At 39.2% G+C, this 13,246-nt stretch overlaps 1 protein-coding gene across 1 annotated transcript in view; it reads right to left on the reverse strand.

Annotated features, from left to right (window-relative positions):
• Positions 1-13,246, reverse strand: part of LINC00843 (long intergenic non-protein coding RNA 843) — a 38,890-nt gene that overhangs the window by 6,617 nt on the left and 19,027 nt on the right. Inside the window, exons 5-6 of the mRNA XM_006897697.1 lie at positions 10,439-10,497; positions 4,289-4,399 (exon numbers count right to left, since the gene is read on the reverse strand). Coding sequence (XP_006897759.1) covers positions 4,289-4,399; positions 10,439-10,497 — 170 coding nt within the window. The remainder of the gene's footprint in view (positions 1-4,288; positions 4,400-10,438; positions 10,498-13,246) is intronic.

A 13,246-nucleotide genomic window follows, 5' to 3' on the forward strand; every position in this document is an offset into this window, starting at 1 on the left:
GACTGGAACAGCACATCAGCAGAGAACTACCAGAAGTCCAGGCTGGGTTTAGAAGGGGTCGTGATGTTAGGAATATTGTAGTTAATGTTAGATGGAATTTAGCTGAAAGCAGCAAATACCAGAGGAATGTCTATCTGGGTTTCATTGATTATGCAAGGGCGTTTGACTGTGTGGATCATAAACTGTGGCTGACTCTGAGAAGAATGAGAATCCTAGAACACTTGCTCTTGCTAACGCGAAACCTATACTTGGGCCAAGAGGCAGCCGTCAGAACAGAGCAAGGAAACACTGCATGGTTCAAAATTAGGAAGGGTGTACGACAGGGATATGTCCTAATTCCTTACCTTTTCAACCTGTACGCTGAACAGATTATCCGGGAGGCTAGGCTCTATGAGGAGAACTGTGGCGTCAGGATTGGTGGAAGATTTGTCAACAATCTGGGTTATGCAGGTAACAACCCTGCTTGCTGAAACTGAGGAGGACCTGAAACGCTTGTGCAGAGGGCCAAGGACTGCAGCCTCCAATATGGACTGAGGCTCAATGTCAAGAAGACAAAGATTCTACCACTGGGCCAACTGGCAGCATCAGGATGGATGGTGGAGAGAACAAGATTGTTCACAGCTTTAGTTTGCTTGGCTCAACAGTCAATACTCTCGGCACCAGCAGCCAGGAAATTAAAAGGCGTACTGCCATGGGAAAGTTGGCTGTTAGGGACCTCTCCAAAGTACTGAAGAGCAATGGTGTCTCTCTGGAGACCAAGGTGCATCTGATACAGGCCATGGTCTTTGCAATCACTTGTTATATATCAGAGAGCTGGACAATGATTAGGGAGGATAGGAGGAGAATTGATGCCTTTGAGCTGTGGTTCTGGAGAAGAGTACTGATTGTACCATGGACTGCTAAGAAAACAAACTGATTTATCCTGGAGAGGGTTAAACCGGGCTGCTCCTTGGAGGCAAGGATTCTGGGGCTTCATCTGACATACTTTGGACACGTTGTAAGGAGGGACCCAGTCCTTGGAGAGGGACATCATGCTTGGGAGGCTGGAGGGACAGCGCAGGAGGGGAAGACCCCTGTTTGAGGTGGACTGATTCAGTGACGGGGGTAATTGGGATGGACGTGTCAGAGACAGTGCTATTGGCACAGGATAAAGCAGAGTTTAGGCCTGTTGTACATAGGGTCGCTATGAGTCACAAGCAACCTGAAGGCACATAACAACAATGCAAGCATTGTGCTTATGTATTGTTTATGTCTGTTACATATTGTTATTTATTGTTTATTATGTATGTTATTTGTGTGTGTGCCTATGTGGGTGCTTTACACACAAAAGTCACCTTGGAATTCAAAGTAAGTATTTTGGAGGGTAATCTGGTACCAGATATTAACATTTTAAATATAAAATTCTTCAGCTCAAGAAATTATACTCAGTAGTTTATTTATATTGCAGTAATTTAATGCATACAAGCAAACCTGCATTTATGTGTGAGATCTAAATAAGGCAAAGGTGATATTTGAATACAGAAGAAAGAACAATGAGATAACTTAGAATGTATGGCAAATGTCTGGGAAGACTAGCAAAAAGTAACAACCAGAACAGAAACCCTAAATTAGGCATTAAAAAACAAAAATAGCAGAGCTGAATGTCAGAGAGGTAGAAGGGACCAAATCAAAGAGACGTTTTGTAGGTCACTGTAAAGAATTTGGCTCATCCTTTGAAATGGATCACAGTCGAGGGTACCTGATAGTGTGAAAGAAAAATGTGGTACAAAATTAAAAATTATACAGACAGACAAGGCTTACAGAGACAGACAGAATCTTACAATTATGGTCCTTAATGACCCTTCATGCCTATAACTCAATCATCAGCCCATAACTTAATTTCCAGCCAAACAATAGGTAAGGCTGTACTTCTTTAGAACAATTAACCACACAAGAACAAAAGCACAGCATCTGCTCATTGTTACCGAAAAGCCGGAAGGGTTAGGAGAGGATGAAAGAAAATGGGAAACAATGGGGTTAATTGGGAAGGGTACTGTTCCAATGTAGGGGTTTTAATTAATGTCAGAAAACAGAGTATTTAGGAATAGTTGACTCAAAACCTAACATGCTCCATGAACCTTCTGATAAACTACTATTAAAAAAGATTTTGGTTTAGCTAGACTTTCTTATCTTACCTTCTAATTGCAAACATTTCCATTTAATCATAAACTTGACATAAAGTGCTTAACTTCGAGAGAATTAAACTTCTATTCATGAATGAGTCTAACCTGGGAGATAATAACTTGGTATTTACAAATCCTTTAAAACTTCCATAGGAACTTTTCTTGTGCAGTGGGTTAAAATAGTTGGGCTGCTAATTAAAAGGCGGATGGTTCAAATCTACTAATGATTTCACAGGTGAAAGATGAGGTAGTTGGTTTTCATAAAAATTTAGTGTTAGAAGTCTTGAGTAGTTCTACTTTGTTGTTCTGGGTTACTGTACACCAGAGGGTTCGTGGTTTATTTTTTAAAAATAGAATAATATGTAGAGTAAAATACAACAAATTTTAGTGAGCTGACTGGCAGAACTGAGACTATAAATAAGAGAAAAGCAGCAGGGGTGAGAAAAACGCGGGAGAGGTAGTGGCCACACTTGTCAAATCCACGTGTTTCACAATTAAACAAAACAAAAAGGGAAAAACAGAAAACAACCTTTCAATGACTAATTATATTTCATTTTCTTGATCTGTAAGACAAGGATCCAATCCAACCGTTGGGTCTATTCTGACTCATAGTGACTCTCTGCTTGGATTCTGAGTTTGTAAATCTTTACGACTGCTTACTTCTCTCCATTAGTGGATAAGAACTGTTGATCTTTTGGTTAATAGTACAACTCTTGCAAACTGACTTGTGAATTGTACAACCTATATAAATTAAGTAATTCTTTCTCTCAGAACACATTTTGGGTAATCTTTATAGTACTTAACAGTTTCCGAGTAATTAAAGACTGTAATGTAGCAGGTACGACTGAAAAAACTAGCAAGAAAGGTGTACGATTTAGAAAGATCTACGAGCACAATAAAAAAAAAATTATCATTAGGCATTTATCTGGATGTTTGCTCTCAAGCTAGCAGACACATAAATGGACAAGACAGTGACATGTGTTGACCTGCAGTAAAATAAAAATTTTACAAGAATAACAAGTGCTAATTAACTGCCCTAAGAGGAAGTTGATCTTGAACACAAAGGTCAAGGTATTGGTAATATTTTTTTAAAGTATACAGAAGAATCTTAGTATCTTTTAATGCCATGAAGCTATCAAGTACCTTTAGGAAACACTTTTTGTTGTGCACCACTAAACCGGAACTGATCTGTTAGTGGGTTTTGCAGTGTTGGCAGCAATCCCAAAGTCATACAGTTTGAATGCACCTGCTCCAAAGGAGGACAGAAAATCTCCTCCCATGCAAATGAAAAACCTCAGAAAACTTGCTGGAGTGTCAGGTATGAATTGGTTCTGACTCGATAGCACATTAACAAGAAGCCATCAGAGCTCCCTGGTGTTATATGCTGTCAACTGTGACTCATAATGACCCTATGCACAACAGCTCTGAATCCTGTCCTATCCTAAGCCAATCTGTCTTCAACACATATATCCCCAGTTACTGTGTAAAATCATCTTACCCAGAGGCTTCCTCTCTTGCACTGTCCCTTCTTCACCCTTCCGAGCATGATACCCTTCTTCAAGTACTCGCTCATCCTGGCAATATGCTCAAAAGTATGCAAAATGGAGGTTCAAAAATCCTTGGCTCCAAGGAGCAACCTGGTATCACCCTCTCCAGGACAGATCTGTTTTGTTTTCTTGGCAGTCTATGGAAAGTTCAATGCTCTTCAGCACCTCAATTCAAAGGCATCAATAATTCTGTGTTCCTTAGTCACTGGTTAGCTCTCTTGAGGCAAGTAATTGCAAAGACTATGGCCTGGATCAGGTAAATCTTAGTCTCTAGCCTGACATCGTTGCTCTTTAGCACCCTGGAGATATCTCTGATATCTTTTGATTTCCTGACAGATGCTACAATTGTTTCCTTTGAGAACTATGAATAAAAGTACACTTCAAGTATACTAAAGAATAACCATTGTGCTGCTAACCAACCATTTTGGATGTTCAAAATGACCAAGGGAGAAAGGATAATTTTTCTCCCACGCAATTTACAGTCTTGGAAAACGCAATGGAGGGACAGCTATTCATTAGTTCAGGCTCAATATGTAAAAAGTAGTTTTATTTTGTCTCATAGCATTCAACACTACTTACCTGTGCACTTATACAGCATTCCTGTCATGGTTCCAGCTGCTACTGTGTTGAGGTCATCTTCTGCACCTCGAGTTTTCTCAATGACAACACCAAATGCACTATAGAGTAGAGCTATTAAGGAAATGGAACTGATCAGTGATTAGACATCCAGACGGCAATTAGATTTAAATGAACTTATCCTATAGACACTAACTTGTAAACACTCAAAGATGTATCAGAAATTATCAATGGGGCACTATAATATTAAATCAGGCAATAAATAAAATGCCTATCATAAAAATGTTGATTCAGGGAGATCTGGTGACCTAATGGCAAGAAGCTGCACTGCAATCCCAGAGGCAAATGGTTCGAATCCACCAGATGCTCTGTTGGGAAAGAAGGGACAATCTCTTCCTGTACCAGTCAGATCTGATTTGAAGGCACACAGACACACAAAAATAATAGTAACATTAAAAAAAAAATTGATTCAGAAACGGACTTTCCATATAATGCATACGAAATACTCAAAAGCCAAAACAGGAAGTGCTATTTTCACTAATACAGAAATGACTCATGTATGTGTGAGCACATGACTCTGACCAGCTAAGCAAAAAAACCTCCAAAACAAGTCTAGAATGATTCTGAAGGAACATGAACAGAAGCTATTCCTGAAGAGTTTCAAGAATATTTTTAGTTTGCACTTATATTTTAACCATAGTAGCTGTACTCTGAATTAAAAATACTATTTAGTACAAATATACTTTGTAAACAGGACTTGTAAAAATGTGAAGTTTGACTATCCTGTTGTTGTTATGTGCCATCGAGTCGCTTGCGACTCATAGCAACCCTATGTACAACAGCCCTAAACTCTGCTGTCCTGTGCCAATCGCACCGTCTCCGACACTCCCATCCGATTATCCCAGTCACTGAATCAATCCACCTCATAGAGGGCCTTCCCCTCCTGCGTGGTCCCTCCACCCTTCCAAGCATGATGTGCTTCTCCAAGGACCGGTCTTTCCTCACAACATGTCCAAAGTATGTTAGACGGAGCCTCAGAATCCTTGCCTCCAAGGAGCCACCCGGTTTAACCCTTTCCAGGATGAATCTGTTTGTTTTTCTAGCAGACCATGGTATTCTCAACACTCTTCCAGCACCACAGCTCAAAGGCATCAATTCTCCTTCTATCCTCTTTGGTCATTGTCCAGCTCTCTGATGCATAACATGGCCTGTATCAAACGCACCTTAGTCTCCAGAGAGACACCACTGCTCTTCAGTACTTTGGAGAGGTCCCTAACAGCAAACGTTCCCATGGCAGTATACCTTTTAATTTCCTGGCTACTGGTGCCAAGACTGTTGACTGTGGAGCCAAGCAAACTAAAGCTGTGTACAATCTCAATCTCTTCACCATCCATCCTGATGTTGCCAATTGGTCCAGTGGTAAGAATCTTTGTCTTCGGGACATTGAGCCTCAATCCATATTGGAGGCTGCAGTCCTTGACCGTCTGCACAGGTGCTTCAGTTTCAGCCAGCAGGGCTGTGGCATCTGCATAACGCAGATTGTTGATAGATCGTCCACCAATCTTGACCCCACATTTCTCCTCATAGAGCCCAGCCTCCCGGATAATCTGTTCTGCATATAGGTTAAAAAGGTATGGACATAGGATACATCCCAGGTGTACGCCCTTCCCAATTTTGAACCATGCAGTGTTCCCTTGCTCTGTTCTGATGACTGCCTCCTGGTCCAAGTATAGGTTTTGCATTCGCATGATCAAGTGTTCTGGGATTCCCATTCTTCTCAGAATCAGCCACAGTTTGTTATGATCCACACAGTCAAATGCCTTTGCATAGTCAATGAAACACAGATAGACATTCCTCTGGTATTCTCTGCTTTCAGCTAAGATCCATCTAACATCAGCTACAATATCCCTAGTACCACAACCCCTTCTAAACCGAGCCTGGACTTCTGGTAGTTCTCTGCTGATGTGCTGTTCCAGTTGTTTTTGGATAATCTTCAGTAAAATCTTGCTTGCTTGTGAAATCAGTGAGATTGTTCTATAGTTTCCACACTCTGGCGGGTCACCTTTCTTTGGGATAGGAACAAATATAGATCTCTTCCAGTCAGCTGGCCAAGTGGTTGTTCTCAAGATATCTTGGCACAACTTGGTGAGCACAACCAGGGCAGCATCTGTTAGCTGAAATGTCCTGGTGCCTTATTTTTTGCCATTTCCTTGAAAGCAGCCTGAACTACTTCTTTCATCACCATAGACTCTTGCTCATATGTTGTTTCATGAAATTCTTCTGTGTCTGCCAATTCCTTTCGATACAGTGACTCAGTGTATTTTTTCCATCTTCTAATATTTCCTGGATCGTTTAACATTCTGCCGAAAGGATCCTTGATTATAGAAACTCGAGGTCTGAATGTGTTCTTCAGTTCCTTGAGCTTAAGAAATGATGAGCGAGTTCAGCCCTTTTGATTTTCTGACTCCAACTCCTTGAACATTTCATTGTAATATTTTGCTTTGTCATCCCGTGCTGCCTTTTGAAATCTTCTATTCAACTCTTTAGTGTCTTCAATTCTTCCTTGTGCTTTGGTTTCCCTGCGCTCCAGTGCAATTTTCAGAGTCTCTTCTGACATCCATTTTGGTCTTCACTTCCTCTTCTGTCTTTGCAATGACCGTTTGCACTCTTCCTGGATGATACCCTTGATATCCTCCCACAACTCATCTGGTCTTCGCTCATTAGTGTTCAAGGCCTCAAACCTGTTCCTGAGATGGTTCTGAAATTCCGGTGGGATAGACTCAAAGTCTTATTTTGGTTGCTTTGGATTTGGTTTAATTTTCCTCAGGTTCAGCTTGAATTTGCATATGAGTAGTTGGTGGTGTGTTCCACAATCAGCTCCTGGCCTAGTTTTCACAGCTGATATCGAGCTTCTCCAGCAGTTCTTTCCACAGATGTAATCGATCTGATTCCTATGCATACCATCTGGTGAAATCCAAGTATATAACCTGCGTTTATGTCTCTTAAAAAATGTATTTGCTATGAATAAGTCATTGATTGTGCAAAATTCGATCATTGTCTCTCTAGCTGCATTTCTGTCACCGAGTTCATGTTTTCCAACTACTGAATCTTCTTCTCTGTTCCCAACTTTTGTATTCCAGTCACCCATTATTATCAATGCATTTGATTGCATGTTGATCGATCTCCGATTGTAAAAGTTGGTAAAAATCTTCTATATCCTCTTCCTTGGCTCTGGTTGTTGGTGCATATATCTGAATGATAGTGGTATTCACTGGACTTCCTTTATGCGAATGGATATTATCCTGTCATTGACAATATTGTACTTCAAGATGGATCTAGCAATGACTTTTTTAAGTATGAAAGCAACTCCATTTTTCCTCACCTTTTCTTCTGGAATCACAGAACCCAAGGAAGCTTCATATATAAGCTATTAGATCAAGGGCTGGTCAATGGGAGATAGATGTGAAGGGAGTGGGTAGAAGTGGATGGGTATCCTAGTGGATGGTGGAGCAGGGAAATAAGTCGGTAAAGACACGTGTGCCAAAGGTAGGGACAACAATAACACTAATTTGTAACTGCACAATAAGGAATATGCCTTTAACTTGCTGGTCTGTCTGATACTTCTCTAAATCTGAACATTCACATTAAGACAGACTAGGAAGAAGGACTGGCCATCCACTTCTGAAATAGCAGGCCTGTGAAAACGCTATGTACAACAGAACACATGTAGATAACAGAAAGGGCAACTGAGATTGAGCTTTCAAGCATGGAAATACAAAGGAGGAGGAACAGTTGTAAGCAGACACTAGTGATTGGGACATGGAATGTGAGAACCATGAATGCAGGAAAATTAGATATTGTTAAGGAAGAAATGGAACGCATAAATACTGACATACTAGGCATTAGTGAGATGAGATGGACTGGCATGGGGCATTTTGAGTCGGATGAAAAAACTATCCTAGCATCTCTAAAATTATCAGCAATACATTAAATTTTGTCATCAAAATTATCGCTACAGTGAACCCCTAACAAATGATACCACACTCTTAAAAAGTATTTTTTGTTGTGACATTTTGTACTTCTGTAACAACTCATCTTGTTTCAACTTATTATCAACTGGATGAGCAAGAACACTGTGTGTGTCTGATCATATTACAAGGGAACACAAAGGATAAATACCCATCCCAGTTTGTTCAAGGTTAAGGGATTTCCTGGGATGCTGAACATTCAGTTCAAAAAGCCCAGAAAGTCCAAGAGAGATGAAGATACAGAAACAAGATAAAAACAGGTAAGGTACAGAAACAAAAAAGAACAGGAAGATGACTGTGAGGCTGAGGGAATGCTGGTGTGAGTAATATACTCAAGTAAGATGCAAAAGGCTAAGATGTACTGCTTCCAAATCCTGTGACAAGGCCAAGACCCTAAAGACCACAGGAGAGGCTTCTTCTATCTTTTCACTGATCTACTGAATGATAAGATTTTTCAGACATGCAACTAACCTCGCAAAGAACACCTGGGTCTATGAAGCACATATGGGATTACGAGTTATGAAGTAATCAAAAGAAACGACACATACAAAGGTATTAAGATGACTTATGTACTCTCAAAAACCCTCTCATTGCCACAGTGGTAACTTACTAATAGCTGAGTACTCTTCACAGGTTTTATAGGATGTAAATCATGCAGGAGAAGAATGCTCATTTTAAGTACTGGTAAAATAGTCTTTACCTTTTGCCTGGAAGGTAAAGGTTTTTATTATAAACCTAAAAAGGGCCGTGTGCAACTTGACCATTTAGTGCAGGAAATCGACTTTGATAAAGAGAGGTATGAGCAAAAGAGCAGGGACATTAATAGATCAAGAGGGCTGGATTTAATCAATTATCTTTCATTATTGGATTCTGAACTTTTTCTTTGATGCAGCTTCAATTATCTTTCATTCAATGAAAACTTTCGCTTTGCCATTAACAGAAGAGTATCTGGTTTTTAAAAAGATTGAGACAGATTATTAGCCATTGTGGATCACAGCACAACTCGACATTTCTATTCTGTCCTACAGGCTACGGTAAGTCAGAATTTTGGACTTGACATCAAGCTTTATCTAAATGAACAGGAGTCCTGGTGGCAGAGTTGTTATGCAATTCAAACCTAACAGCTTTAGTTTGCTTGGCTCCATAATCAACACTCTCAGCACCAGCAGCCAGGAATTAAAAGACTTATTACACTGGGGAAGTCTGCTGTCAGAGACCTCCCCAAAGTACTAGGGAGCAATGATGTCAGTCTGGAGACTAAGGTATGCCTGATTCATGTCATGGTCTTTGCAATTACTTGCTATACTATACATGAGAGAGCTGGACAATGACTAGGGATGAGAGAAGAGAACTGATGCCTTTGAGCTGTGGTGTTGGAGAAGGGTATTGAATATACCATGGACCACCAAGGGAACTGTTTTGTCCCGGAGAGGGTGAAACCAGGCTGTTCCTTGGAGGCAAGGATTCTGAAGCTTCATGTGACATACTCTGGACACGGTGCAAGGAGGGACCAGTCCTTGGAGAGGGACATCATGCTTGGGAGGGTGGAGACACAGCACAGGAGAGGAAGACCCTCGATGAGATGAATTGATTCAGTGACTGGGGTAATTGGGTGGGCATATCAGAGACAGTGAGATTGGTAAAGGTTATAGCAGGGTATAGGGCTGTTGTACACAGGGTCACTATGAGTTGCAGGTTACTGGCAGCACACAACAATAATAACGAGCTATTTGGTGGGAGCAAGATGTGGCAATTTGTTTCCATAAGAATTTAAAGCTGTGGAAACCCTATGAGGTAGTTTTACTCTGCCAAGGAGCCCTCCTGGTGGTGCAGTGATTAAGAGCTCAACTAGGAAAGGTTGATGGCTTGAGCTCCTCCATGGGAAAAAGATGTTGACAGCTTCCAGATTTACAACCTTGGAAACCTGATGGGGTGGATCTATACTACAAGATCAAATGAACAATGGTTTGGTTTTGACTTTTAGTATCTGGAATTAAGTATTCCATAGTCTTTCCTGAGTAGCATCTACACTAGTCACCGGAGCAGAATGAAACATAGTATTTTTGTAATATTTATATTCTTTCCTTGCATTGGCAATTTATTATTAAGTGAGAATTTTACTTACCAAGAGAACCAAGAGTATTAGCCCAAAGTGCCCCTTGCCTGGTCACCATATTCAAAATTCTAGCAGGGCAAAAACAACAAGAACCTATATTTACAATGATTATTTTTACAAAGTTTTGGTGTTTGGGCTTTTTTAAATTAAAGACACCTTAATAATAACTATTTAAAACACATTAACTACAAATGCTACATTTATTTCACTATCCCTTCACAATTTACCATATGGCTACTAAACACAGTGTAATTGACAGGTTAAAATTATCAACATTTTTTGGTAATAGCTGAGAAAAAGTCTCATTATACAATATAGTAAAACCAGGAAAGAAACCAGTCAGAAAAAGAAAGCGTAAATATTTTTCACTAAAAAAATGACAGAAAAGTGTGAAGTATCTTGTGAAAGGCAGAAAATTTGAGACCTGTAAAAACAAGACGGAATCAAGTTCTAGCTTTCATAGGTTTCAATGTATGTGAAAGTTCTTAAGTTTTATACACGATGGTTAAAAAGTTTACAAAAAACACCCCAATGTTGCTAATTTTTCTTTTTTGGGAAGGAAGCATACTCTTAGAATATTATGTATAAACAGTTTAGAATATGAAAGCAGACAATAAAGACAATCAATAAAAGCCACTCAATAAATACAGAAAACCACAATCTACATCTGTTTCCAAAGTGAACACTTTTCAAGGAAGCAGGGTTGCACCAGTGTCAGATGACATGAAAACAGTGGCCAAGGCAATCAGATGAGAAGATGAAAGATTACTCTTCCAGATGTAATAGCATCAGAGGGATGGGTATCTCCTGAAAGCTGACTGGTGCTGGAACAGTAAAACAACAGTTTACTCATTCTCTAACCTAACAGGAAATTCTATTTCTACATTTAAAAAGTATAATGAAAAGTACACTATTTCTTTTTCTTTCAAAACAGCAAAAATTTTATATTTGAGATTTTTTAGAAATATAACTGTTTGCTACATTTAAGGAAATTACGCTTTCAAAACATGAGCACAGTATAAGGACAAATACTGCACAGGCGACATCACTGTAAAAACAGAAGGACAACCACCAAAACATGTATGTGGACCTAAGGGGGAAAAGAGTGGGAAACAGAGGGGTATGGACGGACAAGGGAAAATGACAGGGTCACGCTATTTGGTGGGGGGAGGGGATGAGGTAAAGGAAATGGGAAAGGTCTGGTGGGGACCTGGAAAGATAGGACAATGGTGGGCAAGGCTCGATGATGATCAATTTTATAAAACACAATGGATGGGAACGATTGTATGAAACAGAATGTGAATGAAGGACTGTGTGAAATATGATGTATATGAACCTTGTATGCAAATCAATATAAAATAAAGAAGTATGAGCACAGGGCATATCATAAAGCAGATATGAAGAGGAATGTTTATTGGATTAAATAATGTTCTTCTTGATGTTATTAGAGTATACAGTTTCTAGTGCTACATATTTATGTATCTTTTCCTTTCAAAATACTATTTTTCGTTTGTACCTTGCTTTAGAAATTCTTAAATTTTCATTCATGTATTGCTGGTAGCATTGCAAAATGAGCAAGTTCTTTGCAAGGCAATTTGGTAGCACTATCTATTAGTCCCCACTTTGTTTAATTCTTCAGTAAGTCTTAAAAGGTGTAGTTTACACCTTTTTTATTAAGATCACAAAAAAGAAGTGATGAAGCTAAGATTTGAAGCCTCAACTCTTTTCCCTATGATATGCTTTTTCCATGTCTAGAAAGATAAACATTATAAAAAATGTTAAGCTACATTTAAAAGTTTGATTTGAAAAAAGAAAGCCAATTCAGTTCCCTCCAAAGACAGTAAGAATTATTACTGTGTTAAGAATAAAAGCTTGCTTCCAACCAAGAGAAGCCCTGGACCAGATGGTTTTACAAGTGAATTTTATCAAACATTCAGAGAAGAACTGTTACCAATTCTACATAAATTATTTCAGAAAATAGAAGACGATGGAACCCTCCCAGATTCATTCTATGAAGCAAACATATCTTTGATACCAAAGCCAGGAAAAGACACCACAAAAATAGAAAACTATAGGCCAATATCTCTCATGAACATTGATGCAAAAATAATGAATAATATACTGGCAAATAGAATCCAACCACATATTAAAAAAAATAATTCACCATGACCAACTGGAATTCATATTAGGTATGAAAGGATGGTTCAACATAAGGAAGAAAACAATGTAATTCATCACATTAACAAGGCAAAGAACAAGAACCATATGGTCCTATCAATTGATGCAGAAAAAGCCTTTGATAAAATCCAACACCCTTTCCTGATTAAAGCACTCAACAAAACAGGATTAGAGGGGAATTTCTTCAACAAAGTAAAAAGTATTTATGAAAACCCAAGAGCCAACATTGTTCTTAACGGAGAGAGGTTAAAGGCATTCCCTTTAAGAACACGAGCTAGACAAGGATGCCCACTATCACCTCACGTATTCAATATTGTTTTGGAAGTCTTAGCAATAGCAGTAAGACAAGAGAAGGGAATAAAAGGTATCCAAATAGGCAACGAGGAGGTAAAATTATCCCTCTATGCCGATGACATGATAGTATACTTAGAAAAACCCTAAGGACTCAGCAAGAAAACTCTTGGACACAGTGCACCAATTTAGCAAAGTGGCAGGATACAAGATCAACATACAAAAATCAGTTGGATTTCTCTACAGTGACAGAGACAAAGAGAATACAGAGCCAAAACTAAGAAAAACAATACCTTTCACAATAGCTAATCACAAGATGAAATACTTGGGAATAAATTTAACCAGAAG

The sequence above is a fragment of the Elephantulus edwardii genome, unplaced genomic scaffold (assembly GCF_000299155.1).
Source record: "Elephantulus edwardii isolate Elephantulus edwardi_28Jun2011 unplaced genomic scaffold, EleEdw1.0 scaffold00213, whole genome shotgun sequence".
Taxonomy (NCBI): Eukaryota; Metazoa; Chordata; class Mammalia; order Macroscelidea; family Macroscelididae; genus Elephantulus; species Elephantulus edwardii.